The sequence below is a fragment of the Antennarius striatus genome, chromosome 10 (genome assembly GCF_040054535.1).
Source record: "Antennarius striatus isolate MH-2024 chromosome 10, ASM4005453v1, whole genome shotgun sequence".
In the NCBI taxonomy this organism is placed as follows: Eukaryota; Metazoa; Chordata; class Actinopteri; order Lophiiformes; family Antennariidae; genus Antennarius; species Antennarius striatus.
Genome location: NC_090785.1, coordinates 15,971,822 through 15,996,883, shown reverse-complemented (window position 1 = coordinate 15,996,883; position 25,062 = coordinate 15,971,822). Strand labels below are relative to the sequence as shown.

The following is a 25,062-nucleotide window of genomic DNA, read 5'->3' as shown; positions in this document are numbered from 1 at the left end:
ACATCAGTAAATGCACACATACAAGACCTTACTCATGCCCACACACACACACACACACACACACACACACACACACACACACACACATACACACACACACACACACACACACACACACACACACACACACACACACACACACACACACACACACACACACACACACACACACACACCACAGCAGACCTGCCATGTGTCATGGAGACAGGGGTCAGATACTGTGTGATGTGTGTGGGGGTTATATCACTTGGGAAAAGGACTACAGATCTCACCGAGGCTGCAAGAAGGCCAACAATAACAGCCTGAAATATAACAGCAGTGAAAGACCCCAAACTCTGACAGGACGAAAGATGGGCCCCAGTCAGCCACTCCACAGATCAGAACCTTCTCTGTGGGCACAAAGATGGGAGTGGAAGTGGTAATTCATAACTAATGTGCAAAACAAAGAACATTGTCTTCTAGTGATATTGAAAAACTGCTAGATTCAAGAGATTGGAAGCACATGTTTGCAAAGAAAGAATAATAGAAGCATTTAAGTGGTTGTGGCTTTTTGTACACATACCAAAGTCAAGATGATGTTCTGACCACATTTGTCAAAGGAAATTCAGCCATAGTCTCAGCACCTAGTTGATGCACTGACTGTCACACATGCTCTCTCTCTCTCTTTCTCTCTCTGTGCACAGACACATACACATATACAGAAACACACTCACCCCTGTGCAATACTCAAGAATACACCAGAAAAGTCAGAGTGCCCCCTGCTGCTTGTTTTACAATGATATTTTGCTGATCAGGCTTCCCTTTTTCATCTCATTTCACCTCTGAAGTTGCGTGACAACTCCTTCTTAGTATCCAAAATTGATGATCAACCAAAAATGGATGTGGTTAAAAAATATCAACTATCAAAGAAAGGCTGACAATATTTCCATATCCAACACGAGTATAGACGAGGACGCTTTTGATTCTCTCCTCCTTAAAATAAAAGCTCAGCAAATTTTTACTTTATGACTATTGTGTGAGATCAGTTCTCTGCAGTTACATCTTCTGTCAGTTTCATCACATGGCATAGCACCGTGCCACATTCAAAACAGACAGCACACACACACACACACACACACACACACACACACACACACACACACACACACACACACACACACACACACACACACACGCATCCTATACACAAGTGTAGAGAATTCTGATCTTTAACGACACAAGAGGTTTTTCAATCAGACCTTTGATTGAATACTTTGCCATCCTCAGCACTCACACACTCACAAATACACGCACATAGTTGACAGAGTGTCTCAAGCAACATCATTTACCACTTAAGCCCCTCCCAAAGGAGCGTGCCATCCCTAATGCGTGGCAGATAGGCTGATAGCTCAGGTTTCTGTCGAGGAGCGCATGTCAATCAACAGCTCATGTCAACGTCACAGAGGCAAAGTGTTTCTGAAAGATCTTTTACTGAGTGCCTTTCCATCCACCCCCTTCCAATCCACACACTTGCAGTAAAATCCTCTTACACATACACAAATACACACACGGCCATTTCCATCTCAGCAATCACTTGTCCGAAAGATCTCCTCTTTGGACGTGTAACAGTAATTGAGGTTGCTCCCTTGGGTGAGGTGCATTCTGGGCCTTTAAGTGCTGTTTCTTGTTTTCTCTTTCTTCAAATGGGTTGTATTTTGGCTATTGTGTTGTTTCTTTTCCCCTCTATAAAAGTGTAAGCCATGGGCCATATTTACACGTATCATTAGAGAATAGAGACCAACTCAGATGTAGGGCATCTGGAATGTCAATCAATACAACAAAGAGTCTAAATACTTTTGGTACAAGAAAACTCACAGGAGGATCAGAACAAAATTTTGGATGAATGGACAAATCTGCCTTTACAAAAATGAACGATTTTTTTTTCAAACTCATCAACCAACTGTGGCAACCTAAGATGACAGTCAATCAAGACTGTAGCTACTGAAACATGAATTACAGTCAAGGGTGCTCGCCTGTTATGGTGACCCCTCTGCTCACCACATCAGACCTGGCTTGAATACATGCTGCGACCTTTCTGTGCATTGATGACGTTGTCTGTCCAGGAGAAGGAGTGATTGATCTGGATTGACACAAACAGCTCGTGCCCTGCCTGGCCTGTCACACAGCATCACTGGGTCACTGTAGCATGGCTGAATGCCCGATGAGGAGGGATGGAGAATACACAGTGGTGACCTGATGCTGATGACCACGGCTGCAGTTCGACAGAAAACTGGAACAAATCTGGACAAAAGAAAAGGCCTTACAACAACACACAATCAGCAGTGAATGCCAAATTGATGTTGCTTCAAAGAGTAATAAAAAATGTGGACACGATCGATTTCTACAGTAGAAGAAAATATCAGTACTTGTTATCATTATCATCTCTAATGAGGTTCTGTTACAAGTTTTTTCCCCCCTTTTTGTTTCTAAAGAGAAACTTTAAAACATGACCTGTTCTTCAATTTGATGCTCAAACTCTGGCATGTTTATATTATTTCTTCTTATTACTTCCTGCTGAACAATTACAACTGCATTAATCAGTCAATACCATTAATACCCACCCAACGAATACAAACCACACCCGATCAAAATCTACTTTAGACAGCATCGTGGCTCAGAAACACGTAAAACCTGTCCATCATTTTTGAAAATCTGATTTTATATTTTAATCGATAATGATTTTTACCTCAGGTGTCCTTACAGGGATGGGAAGGTTTTCATGTTTTCTGATGAAAGGGCTAACTATTTATGTGCTTTGATCAACATACAATTGATTTTAAAAGCGTTTACCAAGCTGACAAACAGGATGGTTCTTCCTCTATTTAAAACAACCGGTGCTTATGTGTCGGTATCATTTAAGAGCCGCGCTCCCAGCGCTGTTCCGCATGCGGTGACGTTCAGCCGTACTTCCCGTTTCCGGTCTGCCGGTGGTGCGTTTGCGCCTCCTGTCTTGAAACGGAGGTGAAGAGTTTACTTTCCAGTACAAGAGTACAAGGTTTGGTTTCGGTGTTCGTTTGGAGTAGAGGGTTTGTCAGGGCACAAAGCCTGTTTTCACTGATCCAAGATGCTGAACATGTGGAAGGTTAGGGAGCTGGTTGATAAAGCGTGAGTATATCCCAGACGTTTAAAGTCCGTACGGTGTTCTTTTTTCCTGTAGTCTACCTGTTTGAAGGAGACACGTACCCAAAACTTTGACGTCACGTTACTCTAACAAGTTAGTTAGCCCGTATGCTACTAGCGACTTATTGAGCTGAGCGGTTAAGCTGTGTTTCTAAACTGTAAGAACCAATTGTTTGTCACGGGTATTTTACTTTGTCTATAATCAGTGCGAGAAAACATTTTTTCTGTTATAAGGGCGCTCGTGTGCGCGTTTTTTTCCCGATAGTGCAAGCTAACACAGTTAGCTAACAAGCTACGCTAACATGGTGTTATCCAGCCTCTGGCTAGGCAGCTACCAGAGTAGGCTAGCCAGCCGAGCTAGTTTGACAGCTCTTGGAATGAATAATAAGTAGGGAATGTTAAAGTTCTTTTCGGTCAAAAAAACCCATTGTCAGACAATTTTGCTTTGATTTTTTTTCTTTTGAGTTAGTGACGATGTTAGAATTCACTAACAACTGAGTCAGTTGTTAAACATGACAACTAATCCTTCTTATTTGTTGAGACACACGGTAGACCGGCTAGAGGAAATTGTTGGATTTATAATGAATTAAAACGCAGTATATCGAAAAGTATACTTTACCACAGATACCCGAGATATAGAAGATCTTTTCAGCGAGTTAGTTGAACAACTTCTGCCACAGCTATGACAATTTGAATTCAGGCGCAGGTCAGGGTACATATTCATTGACCTGTGAACCTGCATAGTTTTTCAACTTGTTGATAGGTGTCTAGTCTCTGCAAGTACAGACGGATGATTATGTTGAAAAATGACATTGTTTATGTGCCATAGTCTCTTCAATCCCCCTGACAAAAGGTGCAAACAATATGAAAATCAATATATGTCCACCCATAAAGACATGTAGCTTATGTTGCTGGCAGTCCAAGTACTACCTGACACTGTCTACTCTCCAGTACTGAACTTAAGCAACTCCTTGGGTATTATGCATCTTTTGCTCTACTGTAAACTCTGTTTTACTTTTAGCTGCAGAACAAATATGAACATGCTGTCTTGTACTGCAGAGCTGTGACAGGAAATTGTGTAATATCAGTGATTCAGGGTTCAATATCTAATTTCGTAAGTCCATCCATGAATCCACTACTTGGAGTGTTACTCTTTGGACATGGTCTATTCAAGAGAGAGAGATTCAGAAGAGTTTTAGACCAAGAGAGAATGAAAAGGAAAAATGCAAGTTAAAAAGATAAGGAGGGGAGTTTCCATGTCAGTTTTTTTTTCCTGGTTCCTTTGCTATCTCATATAATGAAAGCATTTGAATTCAGTAATGTTTAAAAATGGTCCCATTCTGTGTTGATAAATATTCCAAATGAATTGCCCTGTTATGAAGGGGTCTAGAAATTAATGAAAGCAGCTTTTATTAGAAGAAATATATAAAATAGATTGATGAGTGATAGCAAAGGATTATTTTGGGCTGATGCAGCACTACTGCACTAACGGAAATCTTTGTCGTAGTTTGTCACCCTGAAAAAAAATCACAACTTCCGTTTTATTGTACTTGTATCTGGGACAGTTTTTTGTAACATCAAGAGATAAGAAATATGTTAGTGTTTCCTCCTTTTTTCTATCATTCATGTGAACACTTCTTTTAGCAATACTGTATCTTGTAGCTGTAAAGACTGGGTACCGGTAGCTTGTAATATAGCACAAACCATAACCATACTCCTCAAAACGTAATGAAACATGAACTTGAGCATGACAACCCCATTCCTAAACACAGATGACATTTCATCATAATCTGACCCAAGTTATTAGTTTGATATCAGGATAACATGATATCTTTGAAGGATCTCCCAACTCGGCATTTACTGTAACCCATGGTCTTACACGAGGGAGTGTTTTATTTGCTATTGCACATGGCATGGTCATTTTCAAATAATTTTGTTGGCATAGATTAAATTTTACAAAAGAGTACGTTGTGAGAGTAGTAAAGTCATGCTTCAGATTGCAATAATAACACAGGTTTTCTCCAGAACCATAGAGAGTGTGTATTTCTACCCATCAAATCCATGCTGCTCTTTCAGGCCCTGTGAATTTTATTGCTGATGTGGCGGTAGTGAGGGAGGAATGAGGAGATGCAAATGTTTTGGCTCAAGTCATGATTTGGCAACAGCCATAACAGGCCTCACATAGCTTTCTGGAATAAGATGCCTGTTTGGTTATTGAGTACACCTCTGTAGACCTTTCTATGAACATAAGCCTCTTGAAGCCTTAGACAAAGTGACAGTGCCCTTACATCAATAGCTATGGAAAATGGCTAGGCTGTATGCAAAACATACTTTCAAGTGGAAGTCTACTTGTTGAAAATTTTGTATAATTTGGCCACACAACAAAAAATAGTAACAAAAGATTAAATATGTGTCAACGTCTACATTACATGGGTTCTTCTTAATAAACCCAAGAACCATTAGAGCTACATTCAGCTTCTTACTGTTTTAGGTGGTGTCTAAACAGGTAAACTAGCAGGAGCTCTCGTTCACCAACCACAGCTCTGTGTCACTCAGTGACATTTTACATCTCGTCTATGTTTATTCTGAATGGAGTCTGTGCAATCTTTTGTTTAGTCCATTTTTTTCTTGATACATGCAAACACTCTCTATTGTTCAATGGTCTTTTTACAACAAGTGTGTGGGTGAGGCTGTAATAAAAGAACCTATCATTTATCATCCTGTGTTGGCCCCAGGTCCTAAGTCACAGTTTCAGCTCATGTGACAAATGTTATGTACAATGCTCAACATTGGCCAGATGGCTAAAAGTGTGTTTTGTTTAGTTTTTTAATCTTTGCCATCTTGTTTAGAACCAATGTGGTGATGAACTATTCAGAGGTGGAGTCTAAAGTCAGAGAAGCCACCAATGATGACCCCTGGGGACCATCAGGACAGCTGATGAGTGACATCTCTCGGTAAGAGCGACACAGCACAATGCAACATGTCCTTTTGAAAAGCGGCAAGTTTTTTTTATGTGAATAAAATGACATCAGGGAAATTTCATCTTTCTCTTCTACTGAAACATAATTTATGTATCAGTTCCTGTTATCCATCAGGCTTTATCTGCCTGAGAAAAACTACAGTAATCCCTCGCTTGTTTGTGCTTCAAGATGCTCAGCTTCACTACATCGCAGATTTTTAGTAGGTGGTCACGTGATACCATATGCACATGCTATTGGCTGACAGCATCTGGAAGCGCTCTGCGTTCCGAGACTGACGGAATGCATTTACCGCGAGTAACGAGGGATAACTGTAATGTACTTCTGTTAATGGGACTAAAAACAGGCCTCACAACATGTTTACAGCACTTTATCAGACTAGTGTATCAATCAGTACAGTTAATCATTCTGTATCAGTGTTTATATAGGGTTGAAATTGTTGTGGGACTAAAGACTGACGTGGCAGAGTGGAATAATCAAAAAAGACCAAGACTAACCATCATCTCTGAATGTTTAGTGGTTTCACAATAAAACAGACCAAACACTGACAACCTGCTTTCCCCTTCTGAAACTTCAGACCTTTATTTGTCACATCTTTTTTCACCTCTGTATGTCTTATCCAGCATTGATTTGGTCATTAGTCACACTGCTTACATAACAAAGGACAAGACAATGAGTTGATCCCACTCCAAATTTATTCACGTTTTTTATGTCCTTTGCTCCTTTCTGAGTGTCACATTAAAAACTGTCACGTTTTTCATTCATTTGTGTGATTAGCCTAATTCTTTTAGTTCTTTGGATGTTTGCTCTCATAAATGCTGAAGGAACTTGTTCCTGAAATACTTTTTACTGAAGTTCCTTGGGTGTCACACTACTAAGAAGTCCTTGATCCAATGCTGGAAAAGGACTAAGGTCAATTTTTTGGATGTCATGCATTGCAAATAAAAACTTTGAGCAAATGAACAAAATTGTTCTTTTATTTTTTAAACAGAGCCACCTTTATGTACGAGCAGTTCCCAGAGGTGATGAACATGCTGTGGACCCGTATGCTCAGGGATAACAAAAAGAACTGGAGGAGAGTCTACAAGGTCTGCCACAGTTCTGTTGTTTCAACAGCCCATAAACAAATGCTTTGTTATGGCCTGAAGCGTGAAGTACTAAGTACAGTTTTGATATGACCTAAAACACAAGTTTGAATCCATTGCAGAGGAAAATATTAAGAATAAGTTCAGGATCAAACCTGATCGTATTTGTCTGTTTTGCAGTCCCTGCTACTGTTGGCCCATCTGATCAGAAATGGAGCAGAGAGGGTTGTTACCAGTGCTAGAGAACATCTGTATGATCTGAGAGCATTAGGAAGCTACCATTTTGTAGGTAAGATGCCATGTGGACTTTTCCCTCTATGTCGCTAAGTGTTTACATCATCTTTTTGTTCACATTTGAACAAAAAAGCTGTACTTTAATTTCGACTTGGTTTTGATGAAGTGCTCAGGTTGTAAAAGAAAGGCATCAGTGTAAACTGATGAATGGACAAAAACCATAGTCCACGGACCTTCAACACACGCACACACACACACACACACACACACACACACACACACACACACACACTAATATAGCTCTCAAGTGGTTTTCAGTCTTCCTATTCTTGACTGTATTTAAGGTTCAGTTTATAAATAGTAATCGATTTCCTGCCATAGATGTGGTTGTTGTCCATGTGACTGCACAATCAGTATATCTTCGGTTGACCACAAAAGGTTATTAATTCCTTTAAGTCAGTAATGTACATATTTTTGCATGCACAGATGAAAATGGAAAGGACCAAGGTGTGAATGTGCGTCAGAAAGTGAAGGAGTTGGTGGAGTTCATCCAAGACGACGAAAGGCTCAGGGAAGAGAGGAAAAAGGCGAAGAAGAATAAAGATAAATACATCGGTGTGTCGTCAGACAGCATGGGATACCGAGGCTACTGTAAGTGTTCAGCATTGAAAGAAATGTCAATAGACATTCTAAATACACCTTTATGCTTAGTTTATTTTCTCGATCTAATCTCACTCTCCCTACTTGTCTCCAGCGGGGGACAGGTATGAATCCAGCGACAGCAGGTCGAAGTGGGACGACGACTGGGACAGGAATAAAGGGCAGTTTCCCTTCAGTGAGAAGCTGGGGGAGATCAGCGACAAAATCGGAAGTACCATTGACGACACCATAAATAAATTTAGGAAGAAAGACCGAGACGACTCACCAGATCGATTCAGGTTGAAAACACTCTAACAATCAATATTCCCACAAAAATAAAGCCCCCATCCCCCTCCCCTCAATAAAATAAAACTATAAAATTGTATCTCTGCTGTGTTTTCATCAGATAAACAAAAAATACCTGTAAAAATCTATTTTAAATTTTTATTAGTGTATACAAATGATACTGCATACATTCATAACTGCTTGTCTTACGGGAGATTTATTGACTCCATAGTGATGAAGAGGAGCGGGGTCGTCCTTCTCACAATGGCCATCCAGGAAAAGAATTCAAAGATGATGAGGAGACTGTAACCACCAAGAGTGTACAAATTGTCCAGTCAACAGAAACGACAGCAACGCGAAAGAGAGGAGTCCCATCCAGGAAAGTAGACTTGGGGGCTGCAGCCCACTACACAGGAGACAAGAGCCCAAACACGACCCCCAAACAGGTAGCTAGAGCTCCTAGGGCTGGCTTTACTGGGGCACAGTTTGGTATTCACTGTGCCCTAATCCTTTTCTTGCTTTTTTTTCCCAGTCCCAGCCAGCAGCCCCTCAGCCCTCCAGTGCTGCATTAGCTGACCTTCTTATGGTGGACACAACACAGAGCCAACCTGCTGCCACAGGTATAATACACAGAATTTCAAGAAATGCCCTAACATTTAGTTCAACACACTTATTTGGTGTCTTCTCTCCCACAAGTTTGAGAGATCTGTGATGTCACCAGCGGGTGTTACCGTAGGCTTTGTCTGGATGTGTGTGTAGCTCCTCTTTTTGTGTCCATGCATCATCTCCTATTCGACAATGGCAACAGCTCATGTTTGCATTAGATAATGTAAATAGAGCTAATATACATTCTGTGGGTCTACAGTTGGCTGTGCAGATCCCCATTCAGGAGGGTGTTCACACCCTTACTGGGAGAAAACTTGGGTGTCTTTGGTTCGGACTTCTGAAGTAATCCAAGAAAGACAAGTTATCTCTGAAAATAGGGCCAATATGTTTTCACATAGTCAGTAGTGGTTTTCTACATGATACACCAGTAAAACAGCAGAATATCCAGGAACAAGCTTTCAATGATAAACATGGTACAAACCAGGAGCCTCCATAGTGCAGGAGGAGATTCTGCAGTGACAGGGCCCAGCTGCTGGTGCTCGCTTCAGATTTCAGGGAGTGCAGGGGGAGGGACTTGATGTATAGGAACTAAGTGCACCAGATGTTTTTGGAGCAGTCCCCGGTGAATGGAGAGGGCAGGAGTGCTGAACAGATGTTTGCTTTTCTCCACCCATCTCCTGCCACCACCCCTCCCTTCCCTCCTACAGTTCTGACACTGAAGAAATGCTAACTATGGTGGAATGACACCTGGCGCTCGCTTGTTTAAAATTGATGTGTTTATGTCAATTTCTCAATGCAGACCTGATCAGTGGATTTGCTGACTTCTCCTCGCCTTCTGCCTCTGCCGGCCTGTCTGCGGGAACTGGTTGGTTTGAAAGACTGTGTCTGAATGTGTGTGTGTGTGTTTGTGTATCTGTGTGTGTCTTGCTGTTGTTCTGTTGCAGCCATACTGCTAGAATATTCAGAAGAATGCTGGGAGGAAGCCCTGGCCATATGGAGCATGCTACCTGCTCTGCATAACAAGAACAGACACATATCAACTCCTGTTATGGATGACAAGGAGACAGGGACAGAGGAAGAAGTTGGGAGTGGAGGAGGAGATTGAGGGGAGGAATAGAGAAAAAAGCACAGCCAGTTTAATGAAAAATTAAAACACGGTAGCAGTGGCCACTGAGATGCTCTGGGTGAAGCTACCTGGCCTCAACGGTTTATACTGCACTGCTGGGACAGCGTCAGATATGCTCGTGTAACTTTTGTTTGCAACAACTTGGAGTTATTAACAAAAATCCTCGTTTCCTATTGTCGCCTTAGCACCAGCCGCTAGCAACAACGGAGACTTCGGGGAGTGGAACGCCTTCCCTGGAGGTCAGATGCCAGCATCGGCTCAGACGGTCGACAACAGCAGAAATGACCTTTTTGGTGCCATGACGGCAGGACCTGCCCCCACCCCCACCCCAGTCTCAGCTCCGACCTCTGCTCCTGCCTCAGCAGACCTGTTTGACTTAATGGGGCCGACTCAGTCGCTCACCTCCTCCCAGAGCCTCAACTTCAGCATGAGCAACACTCAGAGCATATCCACCACAGTCCTGCCACAGTCCAGGTCACAGGTATGAACAACTGCACACATGAATCTTTGAATAATTTATTGATGACAGATATCAATGCAAGTTTCATGAAGATGCGCTGACATTATACTGGAGGAAGCACAATGTCCTGATGGAAATAATGATGCATTCAGTGATTTCTGAATGCATCATTGACATGTGCTGTAAGTCAGATAGTACTTGTAAAATACAGAATAAAATGTTGATACAACACAATAAGAATACAGTAGTTCACCAGTTACTGTTGTTAAATCATGCATTCCTCTGCCTGTTGACCACATTAGTTTGTCTATGTAATAAACATGTCCCTCATTTGATGGTAGAGGATTAAAATGCTGCCTCACCAGATGCTCATCTCCCCCAGAGACCGTCAACTAACCACCCACTCCTGCCTTTACTGACGTTCAGAATGAGAAGAATCAAATTTGAGTTCCAAAGGCACAAAAAAAAATAAAAAATCAGAAGATAGTTGATGCCAACTGTATTTCCAAATTAAAAGGTTGTTGACCTACTTTAAAAAAAACTTATCTTCAATCAGAAGACACCCACCACTCCCTTTTACTGTTGGTGGTATGTTTTAGTGATTAAGACATGAAAGAGGTTAACTGGGTCAGGCTTCAGGTTTAGTCCTTGAATTGATTAGATGAAACTGTTTTCTTCATGTTTGTCAGTTCATCATCTTACTGTGTATTTTTGTGATTGTAGCGTAGATTGTCTCTTTATCTAACGTTGTTATCTGTCTTTGCCAGCCCCTGCAAACCATGGGGGGTCCCATCCAGCCGCAACCTGTCATGCCTCTCCAGCCTGTTCAGCAGGTAATGACCCCTCAAGGTGGTGGGGCCAAAGCGTCCCTCCCCTCCACCTGGTCAGACCCCTCAGTTAACATCAGCTTGGACTTCCTGGGCCCGGGCATGCATCCTCCTAAGCCGAGCCAGCCAACCCTCAACACCCTCCAGCATGGTGAGAGGAATGGTAGAGCTGGCATGAGCTGTGACGCTGTAGCCAGGCAACCTGACACACATGTGATTTACAATCTGGCACTTTTGTTCACTTGAGTTGTTGCTCTCATTTCCAGGCAACGCAGTCAATGCCAACATGCTCTCCCAGGGATTTTCTGTCATGAGTCTTGGACCAACAGCAGTCAGGCCACCTGTAAATCCTATGATGCACCCTGTTGCTGGCATGGGAATGGGGATGGGGATGCCCCCCGGCCACGGCATGATGGGGATGGGCATGAACATGGGAATGCCCAACGCTATGGGGATGGGAATGGGTGCTATGATGAACCCTGCAATGGTCCAGCAGCCCAAACACGATGCCTTTGCTGACTTTGCTAACTTTGGAAAGTGATGGAGCTGGAGAGTAAAGAATACCAGGTGGAGTGGTGTTGGTTTGTCACTCTCTCCGTCCATTGGTGAAGGATTGTTATGAGCTGCAAACAAAGAGTACTTGAATATTGTCAACTATCAAAATACCAACTCCCCACAATCGAAGTTTTTTAAGTAATGTGTAATTATATGGATCTAAATGAACGTGTTGCTGTGTGAACCAGTGATCTGTCTGTTCTTGGTAATGGTCAGACACACACTGATGGCAGTGTGCTCGCTCGGTTCATCACACATCAGCAGTGGAGGAAGTGAGAGTGTGCCACCAAGAGAGTATCGGGGATTTGCTTTATAACCTGAATCAAGTAAAATCACCAGAATAGCAAAAAAAAAATGTGTAGCTACATAATTCTTTGAGATCTGTTCTCAATAACTTTACTGAATGAAGAGATTGATTAACATGATCAGCCATTTTATCTTGTGTACATTTAAATATGTTGTTACCTCTTTTTGTCCTTGATCTTCCTGTGACTTGTAAATAGAAATCTGGAGCCCTTTAAAAATTAAGTTATGAAGATTAGCAGAAGTGACTGTGTGAAGTTGTTTCATACAGTCCAAATCTAGTATGAACGACAACCGATGACGAAGCACAGCGACACCTTCGGTCTGTTTGCCGTACATGTGGACTACCAGTGCTGCAGTTAGTGACGAATGAGTGAAGACCTTTAATATTGAGTAATGAAGGGAGTTTCTCTTTCAGCAGACCTTCATTTGTGGCCTTTCTTATTGCTATATAAATATATATTTTACTTACGTAGATTATAATCAGTTTGCATCCCAATGAGATAATCAGTCTAAGCCTCATACGGGGGTTGTGGGTTCTATATTCTAGCACAGAGTGCCTGGAAGGCCTTTGCCTTTTCTCTTCCATTAACCTCTTTGAAGGAGACGATGTGGCTGCAGTGTTGAGGACGTCTACGAGGACAGAGCTTCTAGACGACATACAAACATGCATGTTTGTACTTTTGCCTCAAGTCAAGCCTGCTGTCTGTAGACGTTCATTAGAATGTTTGATAATTTCAGTCACTGTTTCTCCTTTTGTCCCGTGCATGCATTTGACTCTTCTCTATTCGGGTCAACGATCATCTCAGACGTCAGAAGGCACCAGAGATTTAAAAAAAAGCCTTGATAGACTGTTAAGGTTACGCCATTCATCTGTTTCTGTTCAGTGTTCATTGAGGTAAACGCCGTCTTCCATTCCATCTTGACTGATGTCACACTAAAAGTAGCTTTGCTGTCCTAAACCATCAACAGTCCAGAGGAATTTTGTACCCTCGTGATGCAGTTTGTCGCCCAGTGCGTCCTGTTTTTTGGGTGAGGGAGTGGTCGAAGAGCGTTCCATGAACAATCTCTTTCAGCTGAACATTCATCAACCTACCTGGTAGATATTTATCGCTCCTCAGTGGTTTAAGTGCCTGATGAAGATTGCCTCCGGACCCTTGTAATGAGTGATTGATAAGTAAATCTGTCCTGCCTGATGTGGTTTTTTTTTCTGGTCAAAGATTAGATAAATTATTCACTGATCAGAGACTCAGGAGGAATAGAAGTTGTGTTTCATTCTCTCCCAAGGGTTGAAGAAGCAGAGCACACTAACACAGTAGCCTTGCAGTAGTCTGGAGCATTAAAATGACCAAAATCAATTCTGCTGTCTTTTTTTAATATCAGTAGGGATTGTTTTCATTTTCTACTGTAAGTCATTTTGATCTTTGCGATGGAACTGTCACTGAAGCTAACATGTTTAAGAGAATCTTTTTTTGAGAAAATGAAGTTTTGCATTGCTCCCATTTCAGTTTGATTTAATCATTGAGATTCTTTATCTACAACATTAAACAGTAGATTGAAATGTGTTAATGGTGTGTGTTATTTGCTGTGCTGTGTCATTAGCCTCATCCAAAGGAGCTTCAAGCAGCAAAAGAGAAGTCACTGCCCCTGACTTTTAAATTATATTTTTTGATGTAAGTTTAAGTGCCTGATTTAATAAAATAAGACTTTTAGTGTTTAATGTTTTTCCAGCTTCCTGATGACAATGACTTTAACTCGTTCTTCCTGGAATATTCACAAGGTTTGACATTTTAGTAAAAACCTGGAATGACAGGGAAGCAGCTGACTTGGTGGAAAGTTCAAGGTTTTGGGTTGCCTTATATTTTTTGATGTTGAAGGAAAGAATGTACAGAGAACTGTAGAAATATGAACATTTTAAAAAAAATTTAAATGGAGTCTTTCTGAAAAATATTAAATGCTTCTGGATTTATGAAATGTCAAAACAGGAAAAAGTAGAACTCAAGTAATGTAAGTTTCATAAAGTATCAGTTTGAGTTATGACACAAACTATATTGTTTACATAAAGACAGACTTCCAACTTCCCCACCTCCAACACACACACACAATGGGGGGACAATTAGTAAGAATGATACTAGTGTATTTAAGAACCGTTGACACTTTGTGTCCTTGATATTTCAATATTCATTCAGCTGATTAATTTTCCAGTTCATCCTGGTGATGGATGGCCTAATTACTCTGGAGCGATAAAGAGAAAAATTGTGTATTTTAGTTGTGTCTCGTGTGAGGGTTTGCCGGAATAAACTGGAAGTCTAACACCACTAAAACACAGCTTGCATTAAACAATTGACCCCATTCTCATTCTCTGGAGAGGAAGTGTTATGTGGGCTATACTAATAATATTCTGATACATTATATTAAAAGTATATGGATGAGCATCAACTGCTAGGAACTGTCCTATTTATGGTTAGCAAATATAAAGAGGGTCAACTAATCTGCTGTCAAATTTTTTAAAAAAAACTTCAACTCAGACCCAGAAACATAGCAGCAGCATACAGTCATTCTGTGTCACTCATCATCCAAAAGTAACCTCGGCCTTTTCAACCCCCCACCCCCCCCCAAAAAAGCATCTTTACAACTTCCATGAGATGCAGTAAATTGTGCTTTTATGGGTAATGTTCCCATTAAAGAGTAAAAGCAATCTGAGACGTCAAGACAAATGACAGCTTTTGAGTGCCATCTGCAATCTCTAGCTTCACAAACTCAATTATTCATAATGCATTTATGAAGTCCGCTGAGACTGCGCTGTCATTGCTGTTCAAACTAACAGGGAAAGCAACATAAAGAGACAGGATGACAATGGCCTACCAGATGGCGCCAGTGGATTTATGCTACCACCTGCTGGAGAGACACAGAACTGCAGGAGCATCAAAATGAAGCTCCTCTACTGGAGGTCCGATCAGAGACAACAAGACATAACCTCAGAAGGTTTTATTCTTCCAAATAAGGATGATTTCTCTATTGGGGAGAGAACAACTTCCATATCAATATGATATAACTATTGTCCTTGTTTGATTCCTGTGAATCAAAAAAGTCAGATCTTTGTAGAATCCGCAGCCTTCATTCAGGATATCCAGTGTGAAATACACCTTAAATTTCACAGAGTGTTTGCAACACATCCTTCAATCCATGCTAATCATCAGCGTAGAAAACAAACATCACAGTGGCTGTGGATTGACCAGGACGACGTTCTCACCCCGGATGAAAAGCTGGTTGACGTGGCGTGTGTGGACCCTGCCATATGCCTGAGTGTCTTTCTTCTGACAGACCTCTGGTCCCTCGGCCTTCAGCGACACTTTGTGTTCTTCCTGTTTGCTTCTAACAGTGTGTGACAGCTTGGACTCTGTCCTGCTGTGCCCTCTCCTGCCAGTATCTTGAACAGGCTGGTGCTTCTTAGAAATGTCCTGGACTCTGTGCGTCCTGGCCGGCTCATCACCTGCTGAGTTCTCCTGGATCTTCAGCTTCTCAAAGAGCTGTTCAGAGGATTCACTCACATTAATATTTGGCTTTAAATATAAAATTAAACTTAAGCCACATTTTAATACAATTTATAGTCAGCACCTTATAATAGATTTAATCTTTGTAATCTATACAGTGAGTAGTAATTGGTCCATATTCCTGTGCAAGATCCAAAATGACCTTCCTACCAAACTGCAACATAGTCTTTGCAAAGTTATGTCAATGAAATGAAAAAGTTTCCTCATTTACTTTATATCATCAGAGCTTTATCATAAGTACTCCCTATTGCACCTGGATCGAGGGGAACTTTCCTCTTTTACTAGTTTAAAACTGTAAGCAATTGTTCATTTAATCTATCAACAAAATAAGACAATATTTCTAAAGGCAGAATAGTTTGGAATATTTTAAGCAGCATCAGAGGAAGTTACACACAGTAAAACACAAAAGATTGACTGTGCTGCCAAATAATCAGGATTAAACCTCAGAACGGATCTTCAGCTAGTAAACAGCTGGTAAACAGGTGAAACCGGTGCCTACCCGGGTAACAGTGAGGGCTTTCTCGTGGTAGAACGCCCCTCCCAGCAGCGGCTCTCTGTACGTCTCATCTACATCTACCATCGCCTGATGGAAAAAAAAGTAAACACAAGCAATTATCAAAATAAATCAGTCATTAAACTCAAATATGCTCCGTTTTCAAACCCTGAAAACAGCAGGTGCCAGGAAAAACTTTATACTCACCATGTTCCAAAACTTGTCGAAGGCGACCACAAACCCAGAGCAGACGCCTCTCAGTCCCTTGAAGGTCCTGATGTGAACTTTGACCCTTATCCTCTCCTGAACACATCGATGCAGCTCCCCCAATGGACTGCCTTTACACACTACAAACACAACACACGGAAGGGGAAAAAAACACACCCATCACTCCACATTCACCAGATGCTTCAAATGTTTTCTAAATCAAGACAAGAACTTTTCAGCTTGTCTATGTGTGATCTGAATATTTCAGACACACTGATAAAATAGGAAACTATTTTATTAGAAGGTCAAAATAAATTGACTCAATCTTTTCTCAATTTAGCAGCATTTTCTATCAAATATCTTAGTTTCAGAAAACTGATTATAAAAACTAAGCAACTCAAGGACGTCACATTCGGAAAGTATAAAGATAACTTGTTAATTTTTAAAAAAAAATTAATTATCTCCCTCTAAGATCCCATAATAAACCTGCTGCCGGTGGTGGTGCCATAACCTACAGGGCATCCGGGTCAGGACATTCTTCTGCGGCCTCTGCTTCCTCCTCTGCGGCGTCCCGCTGCTCTCCCCCTCCCGCTGCTCCGACACCGGATTGTTCACCATCAGCTTCTTCAGCCTTTCAATGCGTTCCGGGTCCGCCACCCCTTTCATGGCTTTGAGACGCCTTTTCTCCACGTTCTCCGGCTTGGCTCTGCCCCTCCCGCCCCGCAGAAAGCTCTCGTACTCCGACACATTGTTAAAGCACCTGACATTTGGAAACGGAAGCGGGACAGTCGGTGAGTACAAGGCCAAGACCGGGTCAAACTTTTCAGAGCACACGTCTATTTTATCTGCGTCATAGTCCTCGGCTTTGCTGGCAGTCTCCGGTTCGTTCTGTGCTAGCGGTGCCGTGCTCTCACTGGCGGCCGTATCCCTGTCTTCACTGTCTGACTTCACATTTAGTCTCTTCCTCTCCTCCATGTTTGAAAACAACCGCAGATGAGCAAACAGAAAAGCCAGGAATCATGGGAAAGATGGGATCGTTGGAAGTTGAGGTTCACTCTGTAAATATTTCAGAGTGGACCAATGCGTGTCAGTAATATGGTAGAGTTCTATCCAAAAAAGTCACAGTTTTTACTGTATTGCTTCTGTTTGGAACCTTTATGCAAATTTTTAAAGATGAATTGAAGTCTCAAAGTAAAGAGCGTTACATATAGAACTGAACTACAAGTTCTACAAAATGTATTTCCGTACCCTTGTTCTAATATACAATCTTTGTTTCTGTCACTCGACACCACAAGGTGACGCTAAAACATAGAAGATGCCTGGTATATTTTATGGCTAGATTACCCCACGACGTATCGCATTTACAAATTGACATCTGATAGTGGGTTTTAAAAATACCTTTTTTTTTTTTTTTTTTTAAGGTGAACTATTTCTTAGCTGTACCTTTGTTTGTTGAATTGTGCGTCTAAAATCGAACTTCTGCCATGGAACGTTTATTCGTACCATCTACTGTACCCGTACGTCAGAATTTATTGTGGGACCTCATCCGATCCATGTGTGAGAGATGAGATCTGAATAAATGAAGATATTAGATGAAAACACGTGTCCTTGACCTCACTATTAATGAAAATATTATAGTGTTTTTCCCAAGTAATTAGATTATAAGATATTAGCAAAGGAGTATGTTAATTTCAAAGAAGTAATTCTTTTTATTGAATGACCCCAGGACAAATTCCACTGAATACATTTAAATGTAAGTATTATCTCTGATATTATTTGTGGACTAACACTATTGTTTTGACCCAAGTCACAACAATAGTGTGACTTGGGTCACAACAGAACGATGGGAATTTGTTCCATCATTCTATCTAAAATGTTTCTAATGCATTGCATTGTTAGCTCACGTACGGTTATTTTCTCCTCAGGCGCACTCTCATGGTGATCAGAGAGGCCTGCAGATTTACTGGACGCATCAGATTTTGTGTTTCCAATCCATTGGCCCCTTTTGGCACTAGTTCCAACAACATGGCCAAGAGCAAATTTGAGTATGTCCGCAGCTTTGAAACAGATGACAGTTGTTTACGAAACTGCTACATTGTAGTGAGACTGGATGGACGTAACTTCCACAAGTAGGTTCCCTTTTCAGGTTATTCATTCCTGTGAAGACAGGGGTGATTTTGCAACTCACTGTTTTGGTACATCACTATAAATCCTTCTGTTGTTGCAGGTTTGCAGAGCGTCACATGTTTTTAAAGCCTAACGATGACAGAGCCTTGGGCCTTATGACTCGGAGTGCACGCTCAGTCATGAGTGAACTGGAGGATATCATCATTGCCTATGGTCAAAGTGATGAGTTCAGCTTTGCTTTCAAGAGGACATCAACTTTGTTCAAGAGGAGAGCCAGGTGCTTACCTTCCTCTAAGTTGTCATTCTTACACAGACGTCAAACATGTTGATATAATTTGTCTAACAAATTATATCTTATTAATTTCCCTTCAGGGATTAAAGGGACAGTAACGTCAAAATGAATCAGGTGTATTATTTAAGGTACATAATTAAACAAAAACGTTTTGGTGGCATCATTATTTTTTTATAATCAATGGGGATCTTGGACAAACAAAATATATCATAAGTTACGATGCGCTCCTTCACAGTGGACATGACACAATCGTAGACATTGTGGTGAATCCATATCAACGCGATTATATAAATATACAGTTAGCGACAACATAAGCTAACTTTTTCACATTTATCAGGAAATCACCTGAAATATCATCATCAGATGCGGAAGAGAAGTTCCCTGTGAACCCAGCTGGGGGTGTAATTATCCCCTATAATTACCACCCAATGTTACAACTGCATTATAACTGCAAACTATACAAGCCAATCAAAGAGATGACCCCCAAAATCTAAGGTAATTGGTGTAGGTTAGTAACAAGCGCCGGAGGAAACAAACCCAACAAGGCAGTGACAGACTGCAACATCTCGCGACACCCCTGAATTTAAAATTTTACCCTGGCTGGGATAGGGTTTAGCTTCCCGTGACCCACTACGGCGGATGGAGCGGTTCGGAAGATGAATTAATGAATGAATGAACCCTGACGTACTTGCATAAGTCAAAGATCAAAGCTAGTGATCTGACCTACTTTCATTACTCACACTGGCCTTCTCCCTTGTCTTTCTATCTTATCCAGTTCCTGAGTGTACAAAAGTTGAAATTTGACCTTCACCTAGTTTTCTCAAGGTCAAGGTCATCTCATTTGTCTCCAATCTTTCCAGAAGGTATTTTGAATAAAGATGGGTTCCTATCTTTGTGTCTAACTCCTGTGGTGTTGGAACATCCATTCACCTCACAGGTAACCATAATTTTATCAGATGTAATAATAATAATCCACACTTTATTGATCCCTCTTGGGGAAATTCTCTTTACACGTCTCACTCTCACACAAGTACATATATGTGTTAATTACAGCACGTGGTTACAGGTTACAGGCCCCTGAAACACACAGCACACTTGGGGCCTGTAGGCATGCAATTAATAATACAGAGAGGTACATTTAGAGGTACAGGGGAGGTGGAGTGACGGGTCGCGTGAAGAGATCACGGCCCAAGGAGTATCTTGTAGGGGGGGACGGCGCCATGCTCAAGGGTACTCCTCGGCAGGTACTCTTCAGCAGTATCGCTTCGTTGATCATATTGTGCTGCAAGGCTGCCCTGACTGATGAAGCGACGGGTATCAACGATAACACGTGACCCTACCTGACGGCGCTCTCGCAGCGCAGATTTTAAGGTGTCCTGACACCAGGGATGCCAGACATAGAGAATTTTTTTGAAATTTCATAATGATAAACAAAATATATATTACTTTAAAATGATTTTACTGTCCCTTTAATACAGTTTTTAAAATTTATTTTTAAAAAAACAACTTTCTTTCCCTTTCCCTAGTAAGCTGATGACCCATGTGGTCTCCCAGTTTTCTTCCTCCTATGTGTTTTACTGGAAGGAGTTTTTTGGGGACCAGCCTCTCCTGTACCCCCCAGGCTTTGATGGTCGTGTGATTTTATATCCTAGCAACAAAAACCTCAGAGACTATCTCAGCTGGAGGCAAGCAGATTGTAAGTACATACTGTGCATGTTTGACTTTTAAATGATTATGTTCATTATACTGACAAACTGTGTATGTGTTGTCTGTCTTTCAGGTCACATTAATAATTTGTATAACACAGTGTTTTGGGCATTAGTGCAAAAGGGAGGACTCACCACAGCCCAGGCAGAGGATCGTTTAAAAGTAAGGCTGAAAAAAATCTGAATGATATCAAAGAGAAATGCTAGAAGAGTTTTGTTATTCGTTTTCATGGAGACAAGACAAGATCTAATGAGGCTTTTCATCCAGAGAGGATGAACCCAACCCACTAGTGGGTATCAGAGTGCCGTGTAGTGGACCGTAGAGACAATGGTTCTGCTAAAACATTCTAATAAGTAAAAAGGACAGATGGGAAAGCATGTTTTTCCACTTGCTTACATGGGTTTTAAATGGAAACATGGAGTACGGATACATTCCTGCTACTGTAAAAGCGTCAAAAAGCATAGTTAGGAAATTATGGCCCTGAATATTATCTGTGCTTTCTGTATATCAGACAGTCAGCAGTTAGCAGATTAATAAGAAAAGATTAATAAAATTAATAAAATTATTAATAAGAAAAGAGCTTTTGTGTTATTTATTATTTGCTATAGTAAAACTGGAATGACATAACTGCCAAAAACAAGAATTAGTAATGACAAGAGAAACACCTGCCTCTTGGTGTAATTTCATAAATAGCTGCAGCTGCACATTATTGGTGCGTCTTCACCTTTTCTTTATGTATTTGTGGGGTTTTTTTAATCTAAGTATAGACACAGACAGGTTATGTGAGGTTTATCGGGTTTCCTCTGAGCCTGTGCGTGTGATGATCGATTTAAATGTGTGAAACTGTTTGACGCACCAAGAGATAACACATCTAACTGAACAGAAGGGGTCGAATGTTTCCACGGAACATCAGGTCTGTCTCTATTTATGGCAGCTGTCACTGACCGACACAGCTGTTCTCTGGAAGTCACTTCATTCTCCCGTGGGCTGTGAGGGGAAACTCCTACAATGTGCTGACAGCTGATGGGAAAGAGAAATATTCACTCTGGCTGGATATTTAGTCACTATGAGTAATTCACTGCCCATCAAACCTGTTTACTTTAACACCCCAGTTCTTTATAACCTATTAAATACATTCTTTGTAACTACGAAGAGATGATCACTAGTTTAGTTGTCTCGGTGGTGTGGATAATGAGTTTAGTTACACAATCTGTAATCTTTATGCACAGTGAGGCATCTGTTGTGAGCTGATGTTTCTATGCACATATTTTTGTAAAATTCATATGCATATATTAAACTGTGTTGTCTCTCTCCAGGGAACATTAGCTGCAGATAAAAACGAGATCCTGTTCTCTGAGTTTGATATCAACTATAACAGTGAATCAGCCCTCCACAGGAAAGGAAGTACTCTCATCTGGGAGAAGGTGAGCACATAAGAAAGGCTTTGAGTCTGCAGTTATTTCAGAGAAACTCACTTGATAGCTTCTTATCATGCTGAGTCCAGAAACCATCTTACGTACTTGGCTGTTGTTTGAATCTAAAGTTGCAATAGTCAGTGAATTGATTAGTTGGCTGAAAAATTACATGACAGCTACTTTAATAAACTGTTAATCATTTCAGTCGTTACTGAAGCAGAACTGTCACACTTTTTTTTGAGGGTTATAGTTTGTAAAATGCAAGGATTTGCTGATTTTGTTTGTCATTTATTACGTTACAGTCTCACTTTGGGCTCTGGAAAAAAATTTTGAGTACTTTTTTCCCCAAAAAATGTTTTGGCATGCCATTATGGTAAAATAGCATTTGCAAATTAATCATGAAAATAACTGGTAGATTAATTTAAATACTCTGTTTTTGTCTGTTTGATACAAAAACTTTACATTTATTGATGTTTTGACAAATTACATTTCTGATCATTGTGTGTGCATTAGCAGGTAGGCTCAATAGTTCTTTTCTTGTATGCATTACTACATGCTAACAATATTAAATGATACTGTGAACAATAAAATGTGAGAATACATATGTCAAGCATCTCATGTTTATCTGTAGTTTATTAGTAGCACCTACCAAAGTGAAATGTCAATGTTTCACTGTAAATATATAAATAAATAAACCAAAGTCAAAAATTTGCCAGGCATAATTTAAATAGTTAATTTAAATAGTTTCTAAAATGCTTTTGAAATAGATATATGTTGACTTTTTTGATTCAACAAATCATGTTTTGTTTAATTTTCTTTGTTTTGGTCATTCCCAAACTATATGATCCATTAAATTTGGAGCCATAGCCAATCAGCTGTTAGCTTAGCATAAACAATTAAAAGAGGGAACAACCAGCCTGAAGTCCTTAAAGCATTTTCAGAGTTTATCAATTTTGTCAAGTCCGGATTTGTTTGTTTAGTTTATTGGAAAATCCGACTATAAAAACACAGTTTGGGATTTTACAGTGTGTGTTGAAGTACTTGTTGACCAGGCTGAGACTTCCTGTCTTCTTACCAGGCAACAAGTGGACAGAAATGATGCAGCAGGAGTGAAATGATTCCTTTAAGTTACCTTTAACTTTATTGATCACATTCCTCAACTTTTTATGTCCAGCACGATGAAACTGTCACTAAACGTATAAAGCTTCCAAACGAGGAGGAGAAGGATGTGACTGTGACCCGGAGCAGGAGTCGGGTGCAGGACTACCACTTTGACATTATAGGAGAGCAGTTCTGGCAGGAGCACCCAGACATCCTGGAGGACGACAGCTCCTAGCAACTCCTGTGCAGCTGTCACAGATAAAAAATACTGAGGTGGAGCCAGAAGGGTTGAAGTGGACCCGCACCAACCTGATAGGACAACCTGATACCTGAATGTCTAGATTTCATCAAGTATGTTCCCCATGAAGCTCCGCCAAATCTCCTGGGAGAGTGTTTTCTGACACTCAAGACTTTGACAACTGACCTAATAGAATTACTTTCACTCGTATAACAATTTGCTCTTTTCATTGATTAAACTGTTCTCGTGACATTTCCTCAAAAACGATTTTCTCCTTGCATTCTGTGAAAGCATCTTCTAGCAGCGTTGAGTACATTCACAGCATTTTGATGTATAGAGTCACCGTGACTCACACATCTGCCCTGTTCTCTCCAGCCTATTCTGGGCTAATCCAAAAATATACCCTGATTTGATCCCATGAATGGCATTTAAAAACTGCCATCGTTTAGCCAATCACCATATTTATCATGATTCCTCTTGGCTGACGGTGTGTGGATGATTTGAATCTCAGCTGTTTTTGTTTGTTTCATGTTTTTTCTCAGAATTCATGTTCCTAATACTGAATTTTAACAATCCAGGATCCACAATTACTACAGATCGTAAGTATCACTTACAGTTTGTAGTAATGAAGAGCAGAGTAAAGTAGAACCCAATACCTTGGCAGCATTGAGCGGCCTTGTTTTACAGCCAGGTCACCATTTAGAGATGTGAATGGCTTCGGCAGCCTGCGCTGTCATCAATGCTAAGAATACCTCACACACCCTGCCTACACTCTATCCTCCATGTGGTCTGTGGCGTATTTATCATAACACTTCTAAATGACCCGCTCAGTATGAATGGCTGCTGGAAGCAGGAGGTTACTATATTTTGTTCCTGTAGTGGCTCAGTTACTGTCGGTGTTGGTGTATTTTTGGTTTGGTGACCTTGTTTAAAGCATGTAGCGTATGTACTGTACTTAATGTAAACTTCTACTCATCTTTGGTTCATATAATTTTTTAAATAGCCCATATTTTTAAGAGTTCTGCAATGATTTCATGATTAAATGCACTCTTGAGACTTCATGAAAACACATTTCAATGTTTCTTTGTGACAAACTGATTGTGTGTTTGGGGATTTTCACATGGACTGCTCCCAAACTGGCCCCGCACATGACTCAACATATGGCTGTGAGTAAAACCCAAAGCGTGTTGAGACATGTGGAGGAGTTGTTTTAAGGCGGCATGTGTTTACATGCAGGGTGTAAACTTAAACCTGTTGAGTTGTCGATTGCAATAAACAGAGGAAATAATTCACACAACCATTATATCATTCCATTAATAATTAAATACACTAACATCTAAAGGGTTTTATGAAACACTTCCAGTCATATGTTCACATAGGTTCCAGGTCATATATAATTCTGAGTGGGTTAAAACATTCAAACCAGTTCCAGATATTTGTGAATGTATTTCTGACAGCATCTGGTGCTAAATGTGAAGTCAGATCAAATCTATTGTTCATAAACACAAACAGCAGTCATCGATAACTGATTCAGATCACATTCTCACACAGTTCAGATAATAAATGATAATGAAAACCATTCTCAATATGTTGAGAATGTGTGAATGCCACGGTCATTTTAAAGCTTTTCCATATAATGTAAATATCGGTTTAACAGTCGCTAGCTTTTTT

The 25,062-nt window shown here is 40.6% G+C and overlaps 3 protein-coding genes across 4 annotated transcripts; 2 read left to right on the top strand and 1 right to left on the bottom strand.

Moving 5' to 3' along the window:
• Positions 1–2,970: 2,970 nt before the first annotated feature.
• clint1a (clathrin interactor 1a) lies at positions 2,971–13,991 on the top strand. The gene is made up of 12 exons (XM_068326071.1): positions 2,971–3,144; positions 6,009–6,113; positions 7,129–7,225; positions 7,403–7,511; positions 7,943–8,107; positions 8,211–8,394; positions 8,613–8,826; positions 8,913–9,000; positions 9,786–9,851; positions 10,298–10,593; positions 11,340–11,550; positions 11,666–13,991. The coding sequence occupies exons 1-12, from the start codon at positions 3,104–3,106 to the stop codon at positions 11,938–11,940; spliced, it is 1,851 nt and encodes a 616-aa protein (XP_068182172.1). The 5' UTR covers positions 2,971–3,103; the 3' UTR covers positions 11,941–13,991.
• Positions 13,992–14,943: 952 nt separating this feature from the next.
• Positions 14,944–17,741, bottom strand: lsm11 (LSM11, U7 small nuclear RNA associated). The gene is made up of 4 exons (XM_068326361.1): positions 17,027–17,741; positions 16,512–16,651; positions 16,311–16,394; positions 14,944–15,787 (listed from the first exon to the last, which is right to left on the bottom strand). Exons 1-4 carry the CDS (start codon positions 17,484–17,486, stop codon positions 15,473–15,475), a joined length of 999 nt encoding a protein of 332 aa, XP_068182462.1. The 5' UTR covers positions 17,487–17,741; the 3' UTR covers positions 14,944–15,472.
• Positions 17,169–24,667, top strand: thg1l (tRNA-histidine guanylyltransferase 1-like). Of its 2 annotated transcripts, none has more exons than XM_068326363.1 (7): positions 17,169–17,302; positions 18,437–18,640; positions 18,739–18,915; positions 20,457–20,626; positions 20,711–20,799; positions 21,954–22,061; positions 23,227–24,667. In XM_068326363.1, exons 2-7 carry the CDS (start codon positions 18,447–18,449, stop codon positions 23,386–23,388), a joined length of 900 nt encoding a protein of 299 aa, XP_068182464.1. In that variant the 5' UTR covers positions 17,169–17,302; positions 18,437–18,446; the 3' UTR covers positions 23,389–24,667. The 2 variants fall into 2 exon arrangements, with proteins under 2 accessions (XP_068182464.1, XP_068182463.1); XM_068326362.1 differs by lacking the exon at positions 17,169–17,302 and adding an exon at positions 18,174–18,264.
• The last annotated feature ends 395 nt before the right edge of the window (positions 24,668–25,062 follow it).